The following is a 26,881-nucleotide window of genomic DNA, read 5'->3' as shown; positions in this document are numbered from 1 at the left end:
TACCAGTTTGTTGCAGTGCTACAAAACAGAGGGGAAACCATTTACGCTCTTATTCACACCTGCTCCATCCCCTCAGCTACAGCTGAGGGGATGGAGCAGGTCATTTGGCAGCTCCAGTCTTCATGCCAAATATCCTTGGGCAAGATACTAACCTCAAGTTAATCCTGGATGCATGCATTAAAGCATGAACTTGTGTGAATGTTAGACAGAAAGCACTTAAGCATATAGAATTAGTGGGTTTACCTATTGTTACGCCTCCTCAAGGGCAGGAGGGGGTAACACAGCAACTCCAGAAACTCATTACAAGTGTTATATGTTGAGACAAGTTTAATGGCAGCTTTCACACAAAAAACAATGACCCAAAAAATGTGGGGGAGAAAGGGACAGTTAGGTTGCGCCAGAAAAAACACCAAAAAAGACAAAACCAAAACTTAGCTGAGCTCTTACCCTCGAAAATCTAGGAGGGAAAAAAAGTCCTAATCCTCAACTCAAAACAAGCTCAAAAATGACATGGGTGGCACCAACCAACTTACCTAATGTTTCTAACAGTAAAGATTCTACGTCAGTAAGTGTATGGGGTCTACAGACTTACCTACTCCTCTTTACTCCCACCACAACCTTCTAACAAAAGAAATGCACCAGAGAAGCTCTACACATGTGCCAAACAATTCCAAACAAGGAATAGAGACACGCCTCCAGCCACAGGTGAGTTTCCTTATCAGGGTGTGGACTCCAGGTTTGTCCATTCAAAGCCTCTTTCCCCTAATTAGCTGGAGACCCCCAAATTGACACCAGCCTGCAGTCTGTGTACCTAGGGAAATGGCGAGCAAAGGGAGAGGGAAAGAAAACATGCAAACTGCAGACACGCACCACTATCAATCAGAAATCATTCATCAAAGAGAATAATGTTTCACACATCAATAACTATTTACATTGTTTGCACAAAGTTTGTTCTGGATTTCTCTAAAATACCGGGATATATAACCTATTATTGTAATATTATTACTGAAGGATAACAGGTTTCTTCTATGTATTTAATACACTTGTTACTAGTGGCATACAAGAACAAATTGTCATTTTTAAATCTATACTCAGGCTACAAACTTTCCATATGTGCATATGATTTATTTATTTTTTACATGTCTATACATTATGGGACATGTGAACCATATATAAGTATGTAACGGCAGTTGACTTTGAGTGGGACGGCACCAAAATTGTGTCATAGTATTTCATCAGTATAGACCAAAACTCTAAGGAATGTGTCCAATACCTTGTTGAATCTTTGTTATCAACACAGTTCTGAAGGGAAAAAGGGGTCCAACCCCAAGCAAGCAAAGTGCAAAATTTTCACTACATTTTCCACATTTATTTATGAAAAATATATATACATACCGGTACGTATTTATACATAGTAGGACATGTGAACCATATGTAAGTTTGTAACCGCAGTTATATGTACACACCCTTAGCCTTGGTGCAAGATGCTACCCAGACATAGCCTCCCTAGCCAGGCGTTAAAGCCAGATGCAAGTGGGTTAAAAGCCACCTAGACTGAAGTAATGACATCAGTCTGAGCCATCAGAACTGCATGTGGCTCGTAGTGTGGGAGTCATGTTTGTTCACACTTCACTGAATAAACTGCTGTATGCCACACTGTTGCGCAAATCTTTAAGAAGGAAGCACCTCATCATAAAGCTAAAGAGATAGTAGGACCTTGCGCAGAGTGCCTACATGTCTGCATTATGCCAATGGGCTTTTTTGACACGTAAGTTTAACTTCTTCTACTTTCAGCTGCTACCTTTCAGAGTCATTACAAGAAGTTTCAAAAACATCAAGACTAAAATAAAACTGTTGATAACTCATCGTCTTAGCGAAGCCAATTTTCTTCACCGCATCACACTAATATTACATCATATTTGGGACTCTCGGCAACAACATTTTTCCCTGAACTTGATTGGTCCACAAACACACCCATCTCTGACAGGATGGCCTCTGGAATAGGACGAGCATGACGGGACACATAGAACTTCTTCAGACTTGAATTCATAGGTGAAGGTTTATAGTCCGTGCACGACTTTCCGCTCAGACTTGGAGCGCACTGCACATCCACTTTGTAGAACAGTTGGCCGTGGTTCAGATTACAGAGATCCGCTTTAACTCCAGCAGTCAGAAGTGGCTCACATGCTCCTAATAGGTCATCATCCCACTTGTTGTCCTCATCCCAAACTTCAAATCTCAGTTTAGCTGATGAAATATCCTCTGAGCCCAGGTCGACGACCATGCCCCAGTGTGGGTTGTTGTTGTTATAAATGACAGGAGAACGCCGGACTTCTAATTTGTTGAAATTCACCTTCACGTATCCATCTGTACCGGTGGTGTGGTCGCCCCACAGACCAGAAGCCCGCTGTATTGTTATGATGACCCGTGCCATTCCCTTACGAACAGGGCAGCAATCTTGGTTCACGGCAGGGTCATTGTGGCACTGGCAGACGCAGGCATCCCTCGAGTCGGTTCTAATTCCAGCCTTACAGCGATCAGTGCAGTTTCTCCACAGGCCTTTCTCCAGGATGTAATGGCTAATGGCAGAGCGCAGGTTTTTTCTGACTTTGTTCGTGCTAGGTAGTAACTCATGCAGAGAGTCCAGGGAATATGACACGATATCTGGGTTTTGTGGTAATGTGCTCAGCCATCCCTTGTAGGCTTCTGGATTTTTGTCCGCAGAGAAGAGAAGGTCTGGCTCTGTGGTATGACCACCTTTTATTTCTGTGAACCTGTGGAGGACAGAGTTGCTTGAACAGCTGCGACAGAAAGAAATCATAACAACTCTGGAGGAGTCAGTCTTTAAAGAGTTTAACTCTGAAGCCACCAGAAACAAGGCATAATATAGCTGTTAATTATTATGGTTTAGTTAATGGAAGAACAAGTCTGACACCTCGCTGGGGTTAGAAGAGATAACAAATCAGAAATATCTGAGAAAACTTTTACATACCTGTCATTGAAGAGGCTGGAGAAGGCAGACTTACTGTCTGTCTGCTGTATATCCTTTTTGCAGTGTTTTGCTTCAGTACTTATTTTTTTATCTTTAATACTGGCAGACGCTTCAACTTCGAGGCACATCTGCACTTCCTCGGCACTGAGCCCTTGAAGGCTGGCCTGGCACTGTCTGATGCTGGTGACAGACTCGATACTTCCCCCCAGTTTCACCTGGAATCAAATAATCCAACACAATTTGCATGTGTTACTCAGAAATGACTGACACAATTTTGCTGTGTTTCAGGTGCACTGTTGTTATTGTGGTTCACCTTGGTGATGTAGTGGGTCCCAAAGTCATCAATGAGTTTGTAAAACCGTTGTTTGGTTTCTGCGCTGTAGGTTTTGGGAAGTTTTTTCAGAGCTTTGCGAAATTCTCTGTGCAGCTTTGGAGCACTGGACACTCTGTAGCTGATTTCAGAACAACAATTAAACATCAGAATTGCATTTCAGTATTTTTATCTTGATAAAAAAGAGACAGCGCATCAGAGTACTCGTATTCTTACCTGTAGTACTCGCAGGACATGCTGTGGCTTGCGAAGCTGTACTTGTCATTCTTGGTTTTCTCCATGGAGTAACTCGAGAGATGAGAATTGGTACCACCCAGCATCAGTGACGCACTTTTACTCCCCGCTTGAAGATCTAGATTCACCTTCCAGTTGTTTTCAACAGAAGAAACGCTGGAACTGAGAAGTGACTCGCTGGATTTGTGAAGTTTGGTGGAAACTTTGGCGCTGCAGGACTGCTTTGCCCTCCAGTCCACCACTGTCAGGGGTAGCTTTTGCTTTTTGTTCTCCAAGAAAGGGTTGGCACACAGCATGCATGTTTTATCTTTACGTTTCCACTGATTCATGTCGAGCACAAAGGCTCCTTTACGTTCCATTTTGGTGATATCAAAGCCCTCCCCGGCCAAATTGGCTCCCGGAGCAAATTCTGCATCGGCGCACTGTTTTGGTGTCCCTTCTGTGCACGACTGATACGTGCAGTGAGGGAGGGACAGCAGGAGGCCAGCACAGATCCAGATTTTCACGTGAAACATGTTGCTACTGAGCTGGAAATATTTATTTAATGAGCCTGTGTCATTGAAAGCTGAAAAAGAAACAATTTCAGGTAAATAAACAGACACGTGAAGCAGTTCTGTAGTATATAGTGCGTCCTGAAAGACCACATATCATTTGTGGTTAAACTCAATCACGGTTTTGATTTGTCTAAACCTGAAAGATGTCTATTAATTTTAAGATTTTTGCCATCTTATTAAGTAAAATAAGCCCCAGAATTAGATTTTTTTCCTTAGCACTTTGAAAAATCTTCAAAAAAGCTCCCCAAAATGTATCAAGCAACTCTACAGGTAAGACTACTCACTTTCTGTGTGTTCCCGCTGCACATACGCATCAGACTGTGAGCAGCAGTGTCACGATATAATCTTTTATATGCAGAGAACAAAGGATGAACACAGTGGGGTAGCAGAGGTGTGAAAAGCAAGTATGCAGGCGGTCTGAATGACACTAAGCCAACCTGTTATTTTTCTCATGTGATCATGGAAAGTATTTTAGCATGTCTTTTTCTTCTTTGTTTATCAAACTAAAATCAGCTTGACAGCAACTGAGAACAAACTGGACATGAGGTTACAAAAAAACCGACAATAACATGGTCAGTCAAAAGATAAATTATTTTAAAAAAAACTCAAGCTCCTTTCTCATTTTCTTTTTTTCAGAAATTAGTCATTGTGAAACCTGCACCACATCATTTGCGACATATAGGCTGTCCAGACCAAAGAATGACTGAGTGAGAGGAAAAGAACGGTGTGAATCGTCCAGAAGCGTTTACAGGATGTCACCTGCCGCCTTTCAGTGCTTCTCAGGAACTTCGAAAGCATGCGTGTCTGTGAACTGTAGGAAGACCCCAGAGTACCCGTATAGATGGGGAAAACATTACAACTCTTCAGAGAAAGTCCCCAATCTAAGTCAGTGGATTTGAACCCAGAATCGTTATGTGATGGTGTGAACCACAACATCACCATGCCTCACATATACTTCACTGCTAAAGTAATAAAAATTTCACACTATAGACCAGAAACTTTTGACTGAGGATCCAACTTCAACCTGTACTTTTGTGTCAATCTGTACTTTTATGTCAGTGACCCTTTGAGGTGTAACCCTCAGCAATTTGAACATGTAATTAATGTTTTTATTAGTTTTGGCAATCAGGTAACAAAAAAAAAAAAAAAAAATCCAAACCAAAACATTATTACTGTCACCCATCAATAACTATTTAGATTTTTCTCAGAAAGTGTGCTCTGGACTTCCCAAAAATACAGGGTTAGGGTTATAATCTCTGATGAGTTCCATGATTTAGACCTCAGAGTGTTAAAGAAACCTTGGAGTCAAACAGATTAAGGCTAGGAGCCTTTTAGTCTAATGACCAGTTATATATCTCTTGATGCATGCTCAATCATCAAGGTAAGGACTAAAAAACTGATTCTGTTCATCTGGACGTAGTGTTTTCAGGTTGAAGAGTATGTAACTCTAGCTGTACAAAAAATATGCACAAAGAACAATTACACCATGAGTTATGAAGTATAAGAAGTATATCTTTGTAGAACAAACAATATAAGAAATTCACAATAAGTATTACAATTTTAGCACTTTCTGAAGACAGTTGACTCAGTTTCATGTCACTCATGAATTATTAAGTTGTTTACCTGAGTTGTTAGTCCAGGCTGTAGGATGACTCATATTGATGACAATGGGCTTGTAGTTTATTGTCTGCCTTAATGATTAGACTGGCAAAGGCCTTTGTTGGCCTTGTTATAATGTTTGTTATTAGTTATTTATCCCAGGAGCTCAAATATGCCCCCCTCTCCTAATGACCAAGTACTCTGTCTGTCCACAGCAGATGTCAGGATGACACTTCGTAGAGTAAACCAACAAAAAGCTGGTAAAGAAGTTGGACATACTAGGAATAAACACCGCTCTCCACAACTGGATCTTGAACTTCCTAACTGACAGGCCGCAGTCTGTCTCCATAGGAAATAAAACCTCCAAAGTCCTCAGACTGAGTACAGGATCGCCGCAGGGCTGTGTGCTTGGTCCACTGCTGTTCACCCTGCTAACACATGGCTGTACTGCACAGTACAGCTCAAATCACATCATCAAGTTTGCGGATGACACAACAGTGGTGGGTCTCATCACCAACAACTATGAGTCTGAATTCAGAGAGGAGGTACAACACCTGGTGGACTGGTGTCAGAATAACAACAAGAGCTCAATGACCCACACCGCACTGCACATCAACGGATCTGCTGTTGAGATGGTCAACAGTGTGAAGTTCCTGGGTGTGCACATATCAGATGACCTCTCCTGGAACCTGAACAATATCACCATCATGAAAAAAGCCCAACAACATCTTCACTTTCTCAGGAAACTGAAGAAGGCCAGTCTCCCTCCTCCCATCCTCCCATCATTTTACCAGGGAACCATTGAGAGCGTCCTCTGCTGCTATATCACAAGCTCAAATTCAAAATTCAAATTCAAATTTTATTTGTCACACACACAACCATACACAGTATGACATGAGGTGAAATGCTTGTAGTGCAATGCAATGCCCGACCATTAGATGACAGTGGTTTTACAGTATTTACAATTTACAGGTTATTACAAAATTTGCAGATTAAACTGAGAAATTTACAGTAAAAATGTGCAAATAGCAGAAAAAGATTATAAATTATAGGAAGTGTGCATGAAGAAAAACCAGACTGCGTGTGGTGATGTGATGTGTGTGGGAGTCCAGTCCTACACCTGGTTCAGGGCCCGAATAGCCTGGGAGAAGGCTCCCAACTCCCAACTCTATGACAAACACATCATCTGACGTGCAAATAGCATAGTGAAGGACACTTTCCACCCCTCACGTGCAATGTTCTCCCTCCTTCCATCTGGCAGACGGTTTTGCAGCATCAAAACTGTAACGACCAGACACTGCAAGAGCTTCTTTCCGCAAGCAGTCAGAGCCCTCAGCTCACTACCACCAAAGGACTGATATACACATACACCTTTACAAATACAAATACACCTCACAATACTCACCAAAAGACTCAAAAACAACAAAAGCCTCCACAAATCCGCTGCAAACTGGACCTGGAAGCAATATGCTTATTTGCTCACTCAGTCACATAGTTACTGAAAACACATTTAAATTATACTAGATTTGCACATTTTGGAACTTGCACATGTCTTCGTCCTGTCTTGTCTACAATTTCCTGACAACAACTTGAACCCAGTATTCAATACCTACTGCACAATCCACTTTGTATTGTCTATGTCCTGTCTTTGTTTATTGTACAGTTATCATTATAGTACTGTATAGTATTATATAGTTAGTAATTGTCCCCTAATTTTACCAAAATTTTGCATGTTATTTATTTGTAATTCCTAGTTTTATATCTCTGGGAGATATAAAATATACTTAGAAATTATATACTCGGGTTTTGTAAATTATTTATATACGCGTAAATGCACCCCGGGGTGCTTGGGGTCAAACAGCATTTGGGTATGCCAAATGCATACTGTGTATGCGGTTGTATTGACAATAAAGCTCTGGAATCTTGAAATAGGAGAATTTCTTTCCAACTCAACTTTGACAAGTGAAACAATAAAGTTCCTTGACTTCTTTTTGTAAATGTAGCTATTATTTGTTGTAAATCTACCAGTTTTATTTGTGTAAATTTGCCGTTTCTGTTCCATATATTTGCCTTTTTGACTCTCTGAATTTCCTCTAAATATTTTTCTCCTAAATTTGAAAGTTTCTTTCTCATTAGTTATTTCTGTATTCTTTTTTTTTTTTTACTTTTTAAATTTTTTTTACCTCTGATATGCAAGCTTGTTTCTGCTTTTGCTTCTTTTGCTATCCGTAAGTAAAACTGATTTCAAAACTCAAAATATTGAGGTACTCAGAAGTAACTCAAAATATTTATAAGTTACTTGTTAAGAAGTACTACTAAGTTACTTATTTAGAAGTAACTTAAAATTTTAAGATAACTAACTCAAAACTTTAGGCCAATAAGTCATAATTTCGATTTACCTGTGGCTTCCTTTTCCTTCCCACCATCCTTCTCTGTCACAGCAGTCACCTGCATGTTCCCCATCACTATTGTATTTTTGTCATTGCCACCGTCTGCAAACTATACATCATATCAGGTCTGATTACCATCTTGTAAACCTTTCACTCTATCCTTCTGTCACAAATCACCTCCAACACTTGGTTCCACTCACTCCACCCTGGCTGCACTCTGTTCTTCACTTCTCTTGTGCGCTGTCTGTTGTTTTGGATTTTTGACCTTAGGTATTTAGACTCATCTGTCTTCTCTGCTCCCTACAGCTTCGCCGTTACATCCGTCTCCCTCTCATGCACAACACATGCATTGTCTTGCTTCTACCGACTTTGGAGAGATGAGAGCCATCTCTCCACGAAGAGTGCTTATTATCACTAAAGATCACACTGTACCAACATCACTGTCCATGGAGACTGCTGCCTGACCTCATCCTACCTCTCTCTGCCTGGCTTTTTTTTCACTAGCGGAAGCAACCTTCCAAACCCTAATATCCTGTCGTATTTTTCACTCGCAGCTTTACTTTATCCTTTAGTGTTAGGTAACTATAATAACCTTATTTGAGAATAGTTGTGCGAAACTTCCTGGCTTTTATTTTGAAAACAACGATCGGAAATGTCCAGGTTTCTGTCTGAGTAACTTGACGCTTGGAAGACGATGCAGGGGAGACTCGAGGCCGCCGGAGAGGACTCCGCATTTCAAGGAAAACAGCCACCTAGAAATAATGATGGATCATAGTTGGCTCAAACACCTGATGAAGACACTGAATACTCGCCGTATGAAGCAGGCTGGGCGTGTTTAAAGCCAGCCGGCTCAAGTATCCGCTTTTACATCCTCAGCCACCGGACGTTGGTAGGCGACTGCCCGGCTTGCTAGCCCGCAGTCCTTCAAAATCTCTGCTCCACAATCACGGACCTTCTCCATTTATTTTTTTATTTTTTCAGTGGCATTACGAAACCTAGCAAGTATACAAGGGGCTGGATTAACAAAAAGCGCACGTCTACTTTCAATGCAGTGAAGGTGTAACCTGCTAGTCCTGTATTTCACATCTGACCGCTGGGATCGAGCTAGCATCATCTGGAGTTGGACGCTGGCGCGGCTCCCCTACAGCATCCTTGCCTGCGCCGCTGCACCGGAATGCTAACTAACGAGGAAATGGCTTTAACATGACCGCGAACCCTTCGCCTCTCAAACGCCTAGCGCTTGTAGGTGGCACACGGACACTTTAGATGTCAAATGTAATGTCCGCCGGGAGCTTGCATCATGCGTGTGGCTTTCCGCGTCTGTCTCCAGCCTCGCGGATGACACTCGCACAGGTACCGGCGGTTCAAAGCGAGCAGCGACGGCGCGCGCACACAGTTGCCGGGTAGCGCTTAGAGACTTCTCCTGAGCTAGCTAGCGCCGAGCTAGGCGGCTAACAGCACAAAATAATAATTAAAAAAACAAAGCAAAAAACAAACAAACAAACAACAACAACCCCAAAACAAAACAAAAACCTCACAACCAATACCAATGGTTTCCCATAAGGTTTTAGTCGCAATAATCTTACTGAACGTGTATATAGGTGTACAGTCAGTTTTTTACTTATTCGGCGGTGTCCTTTTAACCGTCCTCTTTGCTATGGCATTTTTAAATGGACCCAGGCTGCTGGACTGGGCGAGTTCACCTCCACATCTTCAGTTCAACAAATACGTCCTTACGGGATACCGGCCAATTTCCTCCGTGCAGGACTGCATCAGAAGCCTGTTTTACCTGCACAATGAACTTGGAAACATATACACTCACGGTGAGTACAACAAAAATCAGATTGGAATGCTTAGTCAGCATGTGAGATTTGTGTAGAGAGGGAGACAGACCCTGTACCTGCTGAAGGATGCACTGCCAGACTCTGCAACACAGGCTGGGAAGCTTTCATGAAGGCATACATGACTCACACTCTTTTTTATTTTAAATATACATTATTTATCCAGATGACAGCAATTTACAGTTTATTTCTTGTACAACTCTTCAGTGTGATTCATCTAAAACGTACAATAACAGAACACAAAAGCAGAACATGGTTTGACTGACTGATTTATTTATTTTTTATTTTTTCATTTTTAATGTGTCATGCATAAGGGAATCAGTCCAATCCAAACAGGCTTACAAGGCACAACTAGGAAGAAACCAGAGCTAGAGTAGGACCATACAAATTACAAGAGTACTAAAGAAATAATCCAGCTTTGAAGTCTCACGCATTAGGAGCAAAGGCAGCAGACTCATAGACATCAAAAATGATTAAAAACCATCTTCAGTCATCATCAGCGTATCAACACATTTATGGTTTGACAAAGAGCTCATTAACTATCACAGAAGGACAATACAAAATAAACTGATTTATTTTTAAGCATAAAATAAGATTTGGCGACTATCACCAGTTATTACACTGGAAATACTACTGCCAAGTTTATTCAGTTTTCAATGAATAAAAAAAGCAGGAAATCATATACTTTGAAAAGCTGTAATGTTTGCAAGGCAATGTTTGCATTGTTGCAATGTGTATATATATATATATATATATATATATATATATATATATATATATATATATATATATATATATATATATATATATATATATATATATATATATTAGGGCTGCCACAAACGATTATTTTGATAGTCGACTAGTCACCGATTATTTTTGTGATTAGTCGACTAATCAGATCATCATCCATTGGACGTACAGCGTACAGCTTATTGCACCAGCAGCATCTGGTCTTATATAACTATCATTAGCTTACAGCTTGAAGTGTTTGTGCTAACTAAAAATAAAGACAAGATGGTAGTTTATTAATTTTTAATGAAATTTGCAGATTGTTTCGGTGAAGTTTAATAAACTCCTTGCTTTCTAAAATATAACAGGACACCAGAGTATATTCTCCAGCGTCTCACACTTCTGATAATCAGCTGTCTGCTTGACAGTTTTAGCTGTGCAAAAACTATAACTTTAATCTCAGCCAAACCGATTTACTCAGGAACAAATAAAATACTAAAGAAAGCCAAACAATAACATTTTTAAGTTATCTAAGTGACTTATATATATGTTTAACCTGACTAGCGAAAGACGGCGGTGGGTTTGAAAACGATTTGCCGGGAGTCCGGTGTTCTCACGGCTCTAGTTAGCCTTGCCCCCGCCTAGCTAACGAGCTAGTGGGTAACAGACGTCTCCGAAAACGTCGGAGCGCTTTTGAAAATATGTGGTGTCTTGATAAACTGGGCAGATATTTGAGGTTTACACAGCTACATTCTCGCCTGAAAATATGTTAAACGTTTATTTTGTGACCCAGAAAGAATAATAAGAGTAAAGTTAAAACTACTAGCTGCCGCCATTGTTGACAGCTGCGCTATGAATTCTGGGACACAGCTTCTTCTTCTTCGGGGTTTAACGGCAGCTGGCATCCTTGTACATGCAGTGCTGCCATCTTCTGTTTCAGTCCGTTATTACACTCTTAAATCCTACTACTCATTCCTGCATCCTTTGTGATCTTACAAAGCTTCAAACGATGCGTCAACTATTAAATTAGTCGTCGACGATTTTAATAGTCGACATAATCGTGACTAGTCGACTAATCGTGGCAGCCCTAATATATATATATATATATATATATATATATATATATATATATATATATATATATATATATATATATATATATATATATAATGAGCATATGATGTTTGTAATGAAGTATTTTAGAATTATATTAAAATGAAAATTAAAGGTCTCTTAACTCTCTAGCACTGCATGTTATAAACTAGTTGGTAAGTTATTGTGAGGCCTCTGCACCAGCTCTGGTACATGTGCTGCAGGCAGTGCTGAGAGTATTAAAACAATAGATTTGCTGGATGAAGCATCTTTTTCTGCATGATGTTTATTAAAAGAAAATGTTTTCATGTTGATAAATACTGCCAGGGCCAATATCATTCATGTGAAACACTCAGCCCACCAAAGAGCTGAAATCCAGCTCACTGGAATGCTTTGCGGAGAAGAAGGACATCAGTTTGACGTTTGACTGCATTTTGCAGGCTGCTCTTTGCTGCTATACCTAAAACAAAGGATCACATCATGAAAATGTTTGGCCGACCTGTTATTTTCATCTGAGTCATGTCAGTTTTACAGCCATTGTTTGCCATACCATGCCACTGAAAAGTGATGGGTTTCAGCCCTATCCACTATACTGTTACATTTCTCTGTCATGACGTTAGAAAAATGTAACATGTGGAAAAATTGAGGCATATTCTTGAAATAGCAGAGATTTTTCTTCAGATTTCTCAGGCTGTCCATCAGTTTTATACATGTTACTTCTATTAAAGGCTGAGCTTATGTGAAATCTGGCACCCACCACTTAGGTTTTGGCCTTTTGCAGAAGAGGATCTAATTTACTCAAACTTAAAATACATTTTTGATTAACAAGCATCCAAAAATAACAGGAAAAAGCAAAAACTTGTATTAACTAATGTAACAAAGGCTCTTTGTCTTAACTGTATTGCACCAGTCGTGCTTGTGTGCATTTTCACCCTTGAAAGGCACATTTTTAATTCATGAGAAACACTGAAATGCTGATGTTTTAAAGAATGTGCTTAAACTTCTTTGCATTAACTAAAAGTTTAGGTGTTTTTCACAGGCCCAACTTTTCCAAGTTTCGAAACCTTGGCTTTGAGTATCTGCCAATGCCGAGTAGTGTTAGATAAATAAGCTGTAATCCTTAACATGGATAAAAAATGGGGAATATGAAGGCAGCATTAGTCTCCACTTAAACTTTGTTTTTCAGCTTTGTAAGAATAAATGGTCTTGCCTAATTACTGAGCGTTTAAAAGTCTTCTTTCAGTCAGGATTCACAATGATGAAACTTTCCATCGTGTTGTGTACGTCTCATTACTAGTTTAGTAAACGTTAGGTCCCGGATGTCTTGCCTGCAAAGAAATAATCTTGGCTTAACTTTGCATATTCATTTTCATGTGCAGTTCCACGCCTGCTTAGAACAAATGCAGCAATCACAACGTGATCAGGAGTGTGACTGTACCTATGTAATCTAAGACCTATTCTGGATCAAAATAAAAAGTTAGTTTTATAGTTTTAGCAATGAGGATAATCTGTGGCTCGCTCACTGGCTAACGACTTGTGACTGACAAATCGTGACGTCTATCTTTTATACTGTGGTGGTCAAGTAAATGCATCGGACTGAACCGAATACATCATCCCGTAGATCAGCACACTGTCGTTGCTTGATTTTGCTTTTTCAACTCAGGATTAAAATTATATCCAATCCAAATATCAGAGCAGAGCATCCTTAATCTGGCCCTGTTAAAAACAGAAATTAAATGGATTTGACACCCCTGATTTAAGCCAGTAGTGCCCAACTTATTCAAAGGACTCTATTTCAAAAGCTGTCACCCTCCCAAGGTGATTTCTTTTGGTTTAGATGTTAACTGTATGGCAGTTTTGCAAAGAGGGAATTTTTGTTGGCAAAGAAATGTTTTTCCAAGAAATGTTTTTCCAAGACTTTCCTGCTTGGAGGCAAGTGTTTAAACGTGGACTGAATTCTTAAAAAGCAGTTTGACTTGCACGTAATAGCAGACTTGTACGTAAGAGCAGATGAAAAACGCTGTTTTTCATCTCTCTTGAACTCTGTGTTTACACAATGTGCAATTCTTTTAATAGTTTGCTTTTAATTAATTGCAGAATTGTGTTAATCTGTTCAGCCAAAGGTGAGAGTGAGGTGTTGGCCTGTTAGCAGTTTGCGTGGTGGGTTTTTTCTATTTTCAAACTGAGATGATTAGACAGCCTGTAATGTGGCACTCAGCAGCATGACTTGTGTCTTTTGCCCTCCTCTTTTCATATCAAAGTGCAATCTGGATGGTGTCATTTAACTTTGTTGTGGCGCTCCAGCATCCAGCAGTCACGGCGCAGTTAAACAGCATCAGTGATTATCAGCTAAGTGGCTCTGGATGTCTTTATTGCACTCCAGTGATGTTGGCTTAGCGTGTGACCTCAACATAACAGGCTAATGTTTAATCTAATGAGCATTATTTTCCAGTTTTCCAGATCTGAGAAGAAGAAGAAAAAGCTGCGCTGTGCTTGTAATTCTTCTTTATTATTGTGCTGTAACATTTCGGCTGAGTTTCATGAGCCGGCTTGTTTTGCATATAAACTGAAAACATCCTGCCCGCAGCTCAGGTCTCAGATACTCAGAGGTCCTCGCTCCCGCTGCTGTGTCCACGCCTGACTTCAACTCGCCAGCTCAGGGCGAATGCTGAGAGGGAGATAATGTGCTTAAAATAGATGTGTTACAGTTGCATGCCATTCCTTGTATCACCTGCCTTGTCTTCAGTGAGAGCAAATATGAGAGAAAGGGAGGAGTGCTGTAGGTGTGTCTCAGAGTGATAAGAGCCGTATGTAAGCGGATCAAATTTCAAGGTCTGCATTTTGCTCACGTAGCAGTCAAATTCCCTGCCAAACAGGGAAACTTAAATGGGAGCCGTGTAGCCATTAGCAGCGTGGCCTTTTGCTGCATCAGAATTAGAGCTTAGTGGGAGCTTTGGCTTTCTCTCAATGGGGAATCACTGATACGTTGGTGCCAATCACGTAGGTTTCCCCTTTGGCTCTTCTTGCTGGTATCTGTGCACTCTCAGCAGCCATTCACAGCTACTGATTCTCATATAGTGTGAAAAACAGCGTCCTCGATTCCAGAAACTCATGAGCGAGATAATCCATCACCGTAAACACGACACCTTAATTTGCTTTTGTCAGAGTTGAGCGGATGGTTTTCATACCAGCATGTGGGCATATTACCTCAGGCAACATTATCCGTTGGACTCTATTTACAAGCAGAAGTAAAAGATGGTGCTTTAGTGGTTTTAATTGCATGTCATCAGATTTGTTAAAAGTGTTGTGACACAAGAAGCACTGCTGTCAGGACGTGTGTGTCTTTACATATGAGATAAGATAAGCTTTACTTTATTCATTCTAGAAGTTTTGAGAAAGTATATTTTTTCTTGTATGGAATAACAATGAAAATAATATAATAAATAATAATAATAATACCAACAGCAATTATATTATTAAATGGAGGTACATAAAGCAGGTAATATTATTTATAAATATAATAAAATAAAATAAATAAAATATAGAAATTAAATGGTGATATGAATGTTAATTAAATCAAAGTTATGAGATATATGCATGTATTAATAATAATGATTTTAAAATATAAAATGCAGATTACAAGGTTAAATAAAATGAAGTATTGTTATTTAATATTTTACTTTATTGTGTTTTTACAAAAGACATTTTTTAAATTATTAATTCAATCATTGCCCTGTATTAAGCTCAGCCTTTTACATGACGTTCTGTTGTTTAGACTATTTAGATTTTTATGTAGCTCATTAATTTCATTTGATTATTCAATTTCTTATTTTTTCTATTTATTTAAAGTTTATTTGATTTTTCTCTTGTGTCGTTTTAACATTACAATTTCTGCCTAATTACACAGTTTAAAAACCACCTCCAGTCTTTTCCTGTTTCATTGTGTGCATATTTCACAGTGTGTTTATTTTTCCACTTCCAGTCATTACACATGCTTTTAAATTTACAGATCAGAGTGGTTCTACAAAGATAAAAAATAAAAGTGTTTCACTTCTGTATGAATTGACTTGTTGAGCCCTAGAAGGACTTTAAATTAAACCCCTGTGTAGTAAAAAAAAACATTTTTAAATACTACTACATTCCCATTCAGCGAGTATTTGTATTTGGAGGCTGATTCCAGAGCAACTAAAAACTCTTGAGTTATGCCACATTCTGCAGATGTGATAAAGTCAGTCTTTTACAAGTCTTTTATTGTGTGGTATAGGTAAAGCCTTCTTTTATAACCACTGCTCTCTCGGTTTCTCTGCCTGCTCACTCTTCAGGCATCCCTCTGGTTTGCTTCCTGGTGCTGCTGCCTCTTAACATCCCCTGGTCTCAGATCAGCGTGACATGGCTGGGTGTGGTGCACTTCCTGGCCTGCCTGTCACCCCAGCTGGGCTCTGTGGTCTACCACCTGTTCATGAACCACGAGGGAGGGGAGCCAGTCTACCACACCCTCCTGAAGCTGGACGTGTGTGGAATCTGCATGATCAACACACTGGGTGAGGCCTCATGGATTCATTGTCAGCTGTTGTTCTCTTATTGCTGATCTGTTTTCTTCCAGGATGGAATTGATTGTCAGTGATTTACCGTGCAAGTGTTTTGCTTGGAGGTGTACCAGTATTGATTTGTCGCAACACACTCTGATTTGATCTTACTTTGCAAGCAATGATTCGAGCTCTGAAATGATTATTGATCTGTCCATGCTGCCTACATCACCCTATTGTAAGAAAAAATGACAGGCACATTATTTTTTATTTCTTTATAGACTTCTACACTTTGAATGAACCTTTTAGATTTGCCCACTACACCGATATCGATAATACAGTACATTCAATATTAATATTGTGACAAAGCATGGGAATAACAGGAATTGTGCCAGGAATTTTTACCAACCCTGCAACCTGCCAGGCCTAAGCACCGGGGATATTTATTCATCTTTACGACCAAAGCTACAACCCTTACGTTAGCTTACAGGCCTCCTGTTCCCATTAACTGTTTTTAACCATAAAACATATTTGGAAAATCTACAATAAAGTCTAAAAAAGGGATTAAACACCCAAGAAAACATTGTGATGTATTACTGTTTTACCTGATAATCTGATGTCAATCCACTTATGCCCACTAATTATTCATTTAGGTAGGCTAAATCATTCATCAGTGTATGTTAACAAGGTTAAATATGATATGAATGTTCTTTTCATGCTAGTTGTGGATAAAGTATCCTTTGTGTTTCATCACAGAGCTGCATAGACAAAGGTCTTTCTGTCTGTGCCATTCAGCAATTATCAATTAGTCGTTTGTCGGCTGCACTTTTTTTGAGGGGTCGCCGCAATGGTACATAAGCATCTGAGTATTGGAATAGGGCACAACCCTCCTGGTGTATTCAGAGTTAGAGTATGCACTAGTAGAACACTAACTTGTGACTTCCTGTGCTTTGGTTGCACAGTTTTACCCAACTAGTCGTTAAGAAAATACCATGAAAGCAGTTGGCATCATTTAATTGCACTAAATTCCTTCATCCCCTTAAATTCACTGTTATAGGCCTTTCAGATCCTTTCTTTAGATAGAAAGGATTTCAGATCCTTTCTATCTAAAGGTTTAGCAGCAAAGTCTAGAGGCTATGAACAACTAGGGTTGGGTTGACATGATAAAAAGAACAGAATAACAACTCTCAGGAATGCAGACAGACGAGTGGATACACGTCCTCCCGAATTAACTAATGCATACAATTCATGTGAACGTAAAGAAAACTCTGTCAGGATTAGTGAAGTTAAACAGACTCAAATGCAGGGCAGACAGAGAGTAAAACAATATGAATATTAATGGACAGACCTACAGGTAATTTTCAGGATTTTCAGCAAGTAAATAACAAAACTCCAACATAAGGGAACAGAAGATGGTTAGCAGTGCAGAATTAGGCAAGAAGACAAAGGCAAAGGCAAATATAGCTTTAGACAGAGGACAGACCGGGAAACAATAAACGTGAGAATAATTAAAGCAGGAAATCCAAAAAGGAAGGAAAGTCCACAAAGGCAGGAAACAATGAAACATGTAAGAAAATGAACCTTTACAGTAAAATATGAGTCAACTAAAAGACTAATAACTCACCCTGCCGACAGGAGGACTCAGGTAGGAGAACACAGAGGGCAGGAGAAGTCTAACAACAATGTAATCTATAACAAGGATCACTTCTTCTTTTTCTCTTTGCCTACAAATGATTTTCCATTTGCAGTTAAAATGAATCAGAAGAAAACAGTTAATGATCACATCTGAGTCACAAATTAATTGTGTCTTGTTCGGTTAATGGATTCATCACCCTCAGCTCAAGGTGACTGTGAGTTTAATAAAACAGAAATGCTTTCAGTCTACGAAATAATAACTTTTCCGTTGAAACAACGTCCTCTACTTATTTTATTTTTTCCTTTGTGCTAAAAAAACCTCCTTTATTTTACTGAGTTATCCACGTCTAGAAAGCTTAGCTTATTTAGTAGCTGTATTTAGGAACAGTGCATTTAAAGCTCAGTTGAACATTAGAAGAACTGAACGCTGCAAATCTAAGGGGCAGAGTCAGCAATATTAGCAGTCTTGATTCATGATTAAGCTTGTTGAACAAGTACTTTGATGAAGGACCCTTATTAGCTTTTGACCCACAAAGGTTATGACTATGGTTACAGCAATGAATGACACAGTTATTAACTCTAATAAAATGATTTCACTCAACCTGGGTTCACCTTCTCTGTAACGGCACTACCTGCTGATTGTGTGTCAGAGAGGACAGGCTGCAGACCCCTAATGACAACATAGAGAAAAACAAAGGGCCAGATTTTACAATACTGACGATTCACACACTTGGTCCTGAATACGTTTTACAGTCCACATGCTTCTATTTTTAGTCGCACACTGTAAATCTCTGTCCCATCAGTGTTGCCTTCCTGCTGAGTTCTCTAGAAAAGAGAACTGCCTCCTTATTGCAGTAACCTCATCATCCACTTCCTGTAATGTGACATAAAAAATACAAAGTTTGAGGTTGTTTCAGCCACCTCCCTGCACAGTTGCACTGTGATTACTGAAACCATCAAGCTTTGACCAAAAGCGCAGAGTTACACACGCAGCTTTAAAAGGTCAATGATTTGTGCTTTTCACGAGGCGTGGCTTCATCGCTCTCCTGACTTCCCTCTGTCTTTTTTCGTGTCTTAGGAGCGCTGCCTATCGTCTACACCACACTGCTGTGCTACCCATTTATCCGCACTGTGGCCCTTTTAGTCTACATCCTGCTGTCCAGCCACGCCATCTACTGCGCCGTCACCGCTCGGAGCAGCGTTCGGCGGTTGCGCTCCTTCGCCTGGCAAGCGCTGTTTCGCTTCTCCTTCTTCCTGCTCCGCTGGGTGGGCGTGGGCGGCGGCAGTCCCACCTCGCTACGCCACTTTCTCACGATGGATGCACTGGCCGTGCTGGGCGGGGTCATCAACATCACGCGCATCCCGGAGCGCTTTTGGCCGGGTCTCTTCGACTACTGGTGCAACAGCCACCAGATCATGCATGTACTGGTGGTGATCTCCATCCTTTACCTGCACTGGGGCGTGCTGGACGACCTTCTCTGGATCACCAGCTACGACTGCCCCTCAGATTGACCCACACAGCAGCCCCCCGGCCCCTCACAAGGAGTGCTGGAACATACCATTGAAAGACCTCTGGGGGAGGGGGGAGCATGGAAAGGGAAGGGAAAGGACAGGGATCACAGAAACTAATGCTGTGCATGTGTTCACTTCATGCGCTGAAACTCAGAATGTTCATATCTTCGTCCATCTTGATTTGTGCGAATGCAGGTAAAAGTATGTCGAGTAACACGCACAATCATTCTGACTTGCTCAGTTGCCACAAACTTGGTGCAAAGGCATATACACACACACACACACACACACACACACACACACACACACACACACACACACACACACACACACACACACACACACACACACACACATTCATACACAAACCGATAAAAAAAGTGGAAAATTTTAAAAAGTAAATTTATTAACCAAGTTTTAAACCCTATAATGTCTTAGGTAAAGGTTACAGCTCGAAGCCTTTTACATAATGATAGAAGTTTCTTTTAAGGATTACTTGATGTCGTTGATTAAAATGGTCTTAATCAGTGGTTCTGAAAGTTGGGTCTACGGCCCATAGCTAAAATATCTAGTGATAAATTTCCTTTAAATTGCTGAAATTACATTCTGATCTTAAAAAGTGGCGATCTACAGATGGAGACTATATTTTGTGTCCTTTAATCACACCCATGTTATCTTTGGACGAGTAGAAACTGACACGCGTCTAAAATGTTTAGATTTAAAAGTTTCATAATTTTGGCATGCAAGAGTAGAAATGGTAGTAAGCATGCGGTTTGTCAGTGTTGGGATTATAAGCGAGACCTTGGAAAAATGTTCTTGCCCGTCGCCTCAGGAATACACCGAGCTCAGCTGTGTTGCATTCCAAGTCTCATGCTGCTCCCGAAGCTGATCTCGCCCACTCACGACAATGCTTGCAAATCCATCAGACAGGTTGCGGCACGCCCCAGAAGCAGCTTTGTGTCCTGAGTGTTTTTTATGGAAGCTGCATTAAGATGCACAGAGTAGGGCCGGAATTCAGACCCAGAAGAGCAAAGAGTGTCTTGCCAATTTTGAAAGAGTGCTGGGCGGTATTCTGATTCTAATTTAATTCATCTGAATATGAATTTAAGAAAATAAACGAGGCTTTTTACTGGTAGAGACCTAGAAAAGACAAAACACTTACTGTGACCTTTGGAGGGGTTTATATGTGGTAAAACATTTTGTGTAAGAAGTACTTTGGAGTGTTTTGAGAAGGGGCTTGTATTAAGTTTTCAAACTCAAGGTTACCACTGTGTGTTAACGCCACTGAAGGTTTCATAAAAATTTAAGGGGCTGGGTGAGTGGGAGGAAAATTCATGACACAACCTCAGAACTTTCAAGATTGAAGCTGTAAAAAGCACAGAATGGCACATTTATGAGGAAAAAGTCCGAAGTTTATATTCCTGAATCGCCTGTGTGGTCTTCCTCTTTTCCTCTTGCCTGGCAGATTCATCTTCAACATCATTTGTCCAGTATATGCACTACTCCTCCTCTGCACATGTCCAAACTATCTCAGCCTTGCCAATTCGGGTCTATATATCACAGCAGGTCTCACCATCTTGTAAACCTTTCCCTTCATTCTTGCTACTAACAAATCACTCCTGGCACTTGTCTCCACCCGCTCCACTCTGTTCTTCACCTCTGTTGTGCACTGTCTGCTCCTTTGGAGGGTTGACACCAGGTATTTAAACTAACCTACGTTTCTAACTCATTCACCTCTCCGTCTCCTTCTCATTCACACACATGTATTTTACCTTCTACTGACTTTAATTCCCACCCCCACCTCGGAGCCATCTGTCACTCTTACCGCACACCTTACCACTGTCTCTCTATCCTTATGCATGTCTTGCACCACTCTCCCATACTTCTCTGTCACTCTTGACTTTCTCATGCAGTTACATAGTTCCTCTTTTGGGACCCTGTCATATCGTTCGATCCACAAAGACACAAGTCTTACCTGCTCTATACTTCTCCATCAACACTATCAAAGCAAACATCACGTCTGTAGTGCACTTTCTTGTTTTGAAACCATACTGCTGCTGACTGGTCATCACCTCTCTTTTTCATGGCATGGCTCATCACCTTCATCCTGCTGTACTTACTACAGCTCTGCACATGACCTTTGTTCTTGAAAATCAGCACCAGTACACTTTATTCCGGAGACACCTGCTCTCTCCAGGGTTTTGGTAAACAAGCTGATTGAAGATCCACTGCCCTTTCTCCCAGACATCTCCATACCTCCACAGGTATGTCTGGACCAACTGCCTCTTCATAGCGGCCCTCACGTCCTCCTTTCTAATCCTCTGCACTTTCTGATTCACAAACTGTCCTCCACCTCCTCTCTCTCATTTTCTTCACTCATCAGCTCTTCAAAGCACTCCTTCCACCTTCTCAACACTCTCTTCAGTTATAAGTACATTTCCATTTCTATCCTTAATCACCCTGCACATCTTTTCCAGTTGAATCTCTCCACCTAGCCAATCAATACAAGTTCTTTCCTCTCCAACTTCACGTAACACTCACTGAAAGTCTTTGCTTTGCCATTTCTTTTGTTGCTGTACTCCTAGCATCCCAGTAGTCCTGTTTTTCTTCAGTCAACCACCTAGGCTTCTTGTCTCCTTGTCATCCTGAAGATACACAAAATACCTTCATTGCAGTTGTCCTCACTTTTTCAGCTCTGCTTTCCTAATCATTAATTAACTTTCACTACCACCCAGAAACTCATCTCATCTCCTCCCTAAACTCTGTACAGGATTCTTCCTTCTTCAACTTCTAACTCTACCGTCCTGTAGAAATTTGCGCTCATACCACAAGCACTATTTTAAAAATAAACACTCTATGCAGACCAAATGAAACGCCCCTCAACCCAACGTCGATTTGCATGAGAAACAGTGACCGGTGTATTCCTGGGGTAAAGGCTCGTCCAAATGATATGACAGTCTTTGTCTACACTTGTGCAGCATATTCATATCTCACATCACATACACAGCACGCGCTCTCACGCACCTTTGTTTTTACACATGTACAAAGCACTTTTAGAGTTTTAACTTCGTCCAACAGACTGACTTTTACAGGACTGTTTAGTTCCCTGTTTTCTGCCACTGCCTCTTTTTCTTCTTTGTCCTCTCTGTCGTCTGAATGGTCCTTACCGAAGGCGTGCGAGGGGCTCATTCCTGAAGCGTGCCAGCAATGAGCTTACCTGCTGAGATGTCCCAGACCACCAGATGGGATCTGTTGAGTGTTATCAGCTTTGTTTGCACCAGTGCCAAAGAAATTCAGGCATTTTTAAATCAGAAAAGAAACTGATGTCTATGAGCTGCCTTTGCCAAACTTTTGCTTATGTCCAGCCAACCCCAAGTTGATTGGTCTTACGCATTTATTATGACCTCCCTTTGTTTGGAAGACGACCGTTTCCATTTGTGCGAGACGTAATTATCTTTTTAAAGGCAGAGCCTGAGTGCTTTGTGAGTCTTCTGCGCAATTGTGTATAAAAGCCATTGAATGTGCGTAGTTGTTTTACACTAAAATGCCACCATGTGCACATAATACATAAAACTATATGTGGCAGTGCTGAAATGTAAAGGGGTAATGACTTTATAATGCTATTTATAGTTATTTGTCTTCTGGCCCCAAACGCGTAAGGATATATATTTAATCAAGAAATAGATTATATTTATGTTTGTTTTTATTCATTTGTATTAATTTGAATGTGTGTGTCAGCTGCTTAAACAGTTTACATCATTGCAGTGCAGGATCGCTCTGACTGACAGGTCAAATAAGAGGTCAAAGAAAATCCATTGTTTTATTTAAACCCAGCAATTCCGGAGGATTAGCTCCACATTTTCTCTGCGTACAGTTTTTCCTGCCTTCCTGTAATATGTGACGTCTCAGTCACACAGGATCAGATCTGTCTTTACACGTCGCAGCTCGGCGAGGAAAACAGCTGCAATGTGACCTTTAAAACAGGTGCAGGTCTATTCTGAAGTTATTTATGTCCTCAGGCATGAATGTAGATGTGCTGTGCTTAGATGTTTACTTATATATTGACCCTAAATATTGTTATATGGTCAGTCATTTTTGCCACATTATTTATTTATTTAGCTGTACTTGCTTGCACTTTTCTTGAATTGATGTTTAGCCTTTTTAAAGTGGTGGTTTATACACTAAGCTGGCCTACGTATGCAGGAATGAACCCCTCTGAACCCGCCTGCCTGTCATGTATGAGTCACAGCACCTTCATGTGCGTCCAGGCTTGTTACTGTTCTGTAGAAGTAATCGTCGCACTCTTCAGTCATGTTCAGGACTGGCTTCTGAAGCCTCATTTCATACCTAGACCTTTTTTAGTGTTTTTTTTTTTTTTTTTAAGCATTGGGTTTGTTTCCCACGCTAGTTGCCAACCATGTTAGCCCACCTTCATCTCGCCAAATTAGCAACGTCTGCTCCCGTGACACTGTCTCACAGATGAAGAAGGATTTCACAGAGTCTGAATGATATGCATTAACCCCAACGTGACCCGACTTTATGAACTTGCCCTCATTTAAAAAGTCAGATATTTGTCTGCTAGTCTCACTCTTACAGTGATGATTATGAGTACAATGTAAAAGCTGAAGTTAATGTATTTTTGGCAATTGAATGAAAAAAAATGCATGAAAGTAGCTGTGAAACAGAAACTGATGTCTCATAATGTTAGCTGATTGTTAGTTCACTGTAGCCAGCAACTGATCATTCACTCGGCCGTGGAAATGACTGTGTGGTTAGTTGGAGGTGGGCTTTGGAGTGTGGCGTTACCCTGCAGGAAGAGGATTTGAAGCGATCGGAGGCCATGCATCACAATCAAAACAAACTGCACTGTTCATCGTTCTCCAAAGGGCTTTGAATTCAAGTCAATTCTGAAATACACTTAAAGTCCATATAAATAATGTAAATACATTTATGTAGATTATATACAGTGCAGAAGAATATACAGTGACTCATTTTTAACACGCACACTTGGTTAAGGAAGAAAGATAGGAAGGAATGGGATTACCCACCCAGTGAAGATGCTTAAGACGACTTTACCAAAGTTGAGTTTTGGTTAAAAGATGGAAAGACGTTGAGAAAAAGATTAAAGAAACACACTACAAACTCCTCAGAGAACCAGCAGTTCGCACCCAAATTCAGTTATTTTGGTCAATGTTGAGGTCAGAAATCAAACTAACTTTAGCCTGCAGGCTGTGTGCCAGATGTCTTTTATACCTCCAATAAACTGAAAGCGGGAAAATGTGAATTCCAGCCTTTGTAGCAGCCTGAAAACTCAACTTTTAATAAATTCTGACATAAAGGGACATCTGTCTAAAGGCTAAGGACTGGCTGACCAGATTTAGCCCCGAAAACATCGTCCGTTGGACTCCTGGTGCTTGGCGGGTAATGAGGGACGCAGACGCGGCTCGATGTGGAGCTTCAGATCGATATGAGTTATGTATTTGATTAGCTATGATGATATATATGTGAAAAACACAGGGAAAAAAAAAAGACTGGCATTGGTTTCTGTTCAAATGTAGAGTTGTTTGACCATTTTGTGGCCCTGACTAAGAATGCTTCTGATCATTTAAATGTAACCGCTTTTTTAAAGACACACGGGAAAGATATGCGCGACCATAGCAGGGGAATCTTGGCGGGCATGTGAATACCTCGTGACTACCACTGGTCTATCTATGCATTATCAGCCGAAGGATACGTAACAGTGAAGTCAATTTGTGTTTGTCAAACGGCTCTCTGATCCGCTGTAACGGAGGGCTCTCTCCCAACATCCTGAGTCTCCCGCTTCTCAGGGTGCCATAACAGTAGCTGTAACATCTGAAGCCTGACCGCTGCTGTCTGAAACATGGACGCGAGACTCACCTGCCCTCTTTAGTCCGGTCTGTTCACGCTGGGAACCCAGCTGTCAGGGTGGGCGCAAGGGCGAAGGAAGGTGGAGCATTTCTCTGAAAACCATGTTGCAGGAGTGGAACCCGGTCAGAAAATTGGTCTTTGTCCTTTTGTCTGTATGTTTAATGAAAAAAGAAAAGACATGATGTATAAAAGCATCACTAACAAATCTAAAACCTTTTTTGTTTTTTTTTTAAATATTACACAGGTGCCGGACAGCCTGTTAACAACCTGTTTATAACGGATCACCTGTGTTGTTATATACTGATTATTAATGATTGCTGTTATTCTGTGGATCCTATAATGACACTGGTCTATGTGTACAGGTAATGAGACAAGCCCTTTCCTTTAGGATGAAGGGAGCTTTCTGGAGGGTCTGTCTGTTATTGTCTCCATATCTGCATGGCTTTCTTAATGTGTCAAATGAGTGAGTGTGGCTCCATCTAGTGGAAGTTCATGTTCACTAATGCAGGCATTACTGTAGCTGAACTGCAGCCAAATGAAACGTAACTAACTGGTGGTAATACTGTCACTGCTGGTCTGCAGTTATCCTCCAGCGTTATTTATTTAGATCCCCCAGATCATGTATGTACACATGTGCGTATGAGCTCTCCTGCAGAACCCATGCAAGCATGAAATCTGTATGTTGTCCCGTTTACTTTCGCCTGTTGCACCGACGGGATGCTGATTGCATTCCCAGAGTGCCTCGTTATCCAGTCTGTGTGCTTGCCGATTAATGTGCACGAACTCAGACGGTTTGTTCCTGTGCTGTAGTTCACATGTCTGTGCGACATTAGTGTCCTGTGTAACAGACAGGCTCTCACACTCCTCAGTCTCCAGCAACGATTGTGCAATAAACTGAAGTCTATATTTTTAAATCTGTCATCTCTTTTTTCCTGTTTGTTGCTGTTTCTTTTAAGATGTATGTGTGTGAGAGAGAGGAAGAGAGACTATACTTTTATGCGTGTCTTTGTGAGGAATGATTTGAGTTTGAGGTTTTTTACTTGTCCACAAGTATCTGAGTACATGTTCCCATGCCTTGCAGTTTTTTGTGAGCTCCCTACCTACGCATGCATCCTTCAGGTGGACAGTAAGCAAAGCAGCTGTCCTCGTCAGCCTGGTAATATAATCCCTGCCTGAGGCCACTCCTGCTGACAGCACTCATTTTGGGAGGGTTAAGGGTTGGTTTTAGAGTGTAGGTAAAAATTAGGAATTAGGGTTGGTGTTTGGTACAACAGGGAGTTCAGACTTAGTGTCAGGGTTAAAATTAGATTTGGTGTTTTTTTTTTTTTATCCAATGTTTTATTTGATTGTACACCAAAAAAGGAAGAATTTATAATATGACTCTAATACATCATATTAACAACCTGAGCAGTGTGTTAAAAACATAGATGTTTTTAATACTTTTATATTTCCTGCAACTAACTACAGGAGAGAGGCAGTTTTCAGGTGGTAGATGCACTTCAGTTTTCTAAATCTTAGATCCCCGTTTTGTTCAGAACGATTTTCAACTTTGCG

The 26,881-nt window shown here is 40.6% G+C and overlaps 2 protein-coding genes across 2 annotated transcripts; one reads left to right on the top strand and one right to left on the bottom strand.

Annotated features, from left to right (window-relative positions):
* Positions 1-309: 309 nt before the first annotated feature.
* Positions 310-4,685, bottom strand: LOC113020318 (perforin-1-like). Its single transcript, XM_026164170.2, has 5 exons — positions 4,396-4,685; positions 3,540-4,122; positions 3,306-3,444; positions 2,993-3,207; positions 310-2,774 (listed from the first exon to the last, which is right to left on the bottom strand). Exons 2-5 carry the CDS (start codon positions 4,070-4,072, stop codon positions 1,898-1,900), a joined length of 1,764 nt encoding a protein of 587 aa, XP_026019955.2. The 5' UTR covers positions 4,073-4,122; positions 4,396-4,685; the 3' UTR covers positions 310-1,897.
* A 4,022-nt stretch (positions 4,686-8,707) lies between these two features.
* Positions 8,708-26,241, top strand: paqr4a (progestin and adipoQ receptor family member IVa). Its single transcript, XM_026164168.2, has 3 exons — positions 8,708-9,923; positions 16,088-16,306; positions 19,005-26,241. Exons 1-3 carry the CDS (start codon positions 9,650-9,652, stop codon positions 19,436-19,438), a joined length of 927 nt encoding a protein of 308 aa, XP_026019953.1. The 5' UTR covers positions 8,708-9,649; the 3' UTR covers positions 19,439-26,241.
* Positions 26,242-26,881: the final 640 nt, after the last annotated feature.

This window comes from Astatotilapia calliptera, chromosome 4, assembly GCF_964374335.1.
Source record: "Astatotilapia calliptera chromosome 4, fAstCal68.1, whole genome shotgun sequence".
Lineage (NCBI taxonomy): Eukaryota > Metazoa > Chordata > Actinopteri > Cichliformes > Cichlidae > Astatotilapia > Astatotilapia calliptera.
Note: the sequence above shows the minus strand (reverse complement) of the source record. Positions and strands in the feature narration are given on the sequence as shown.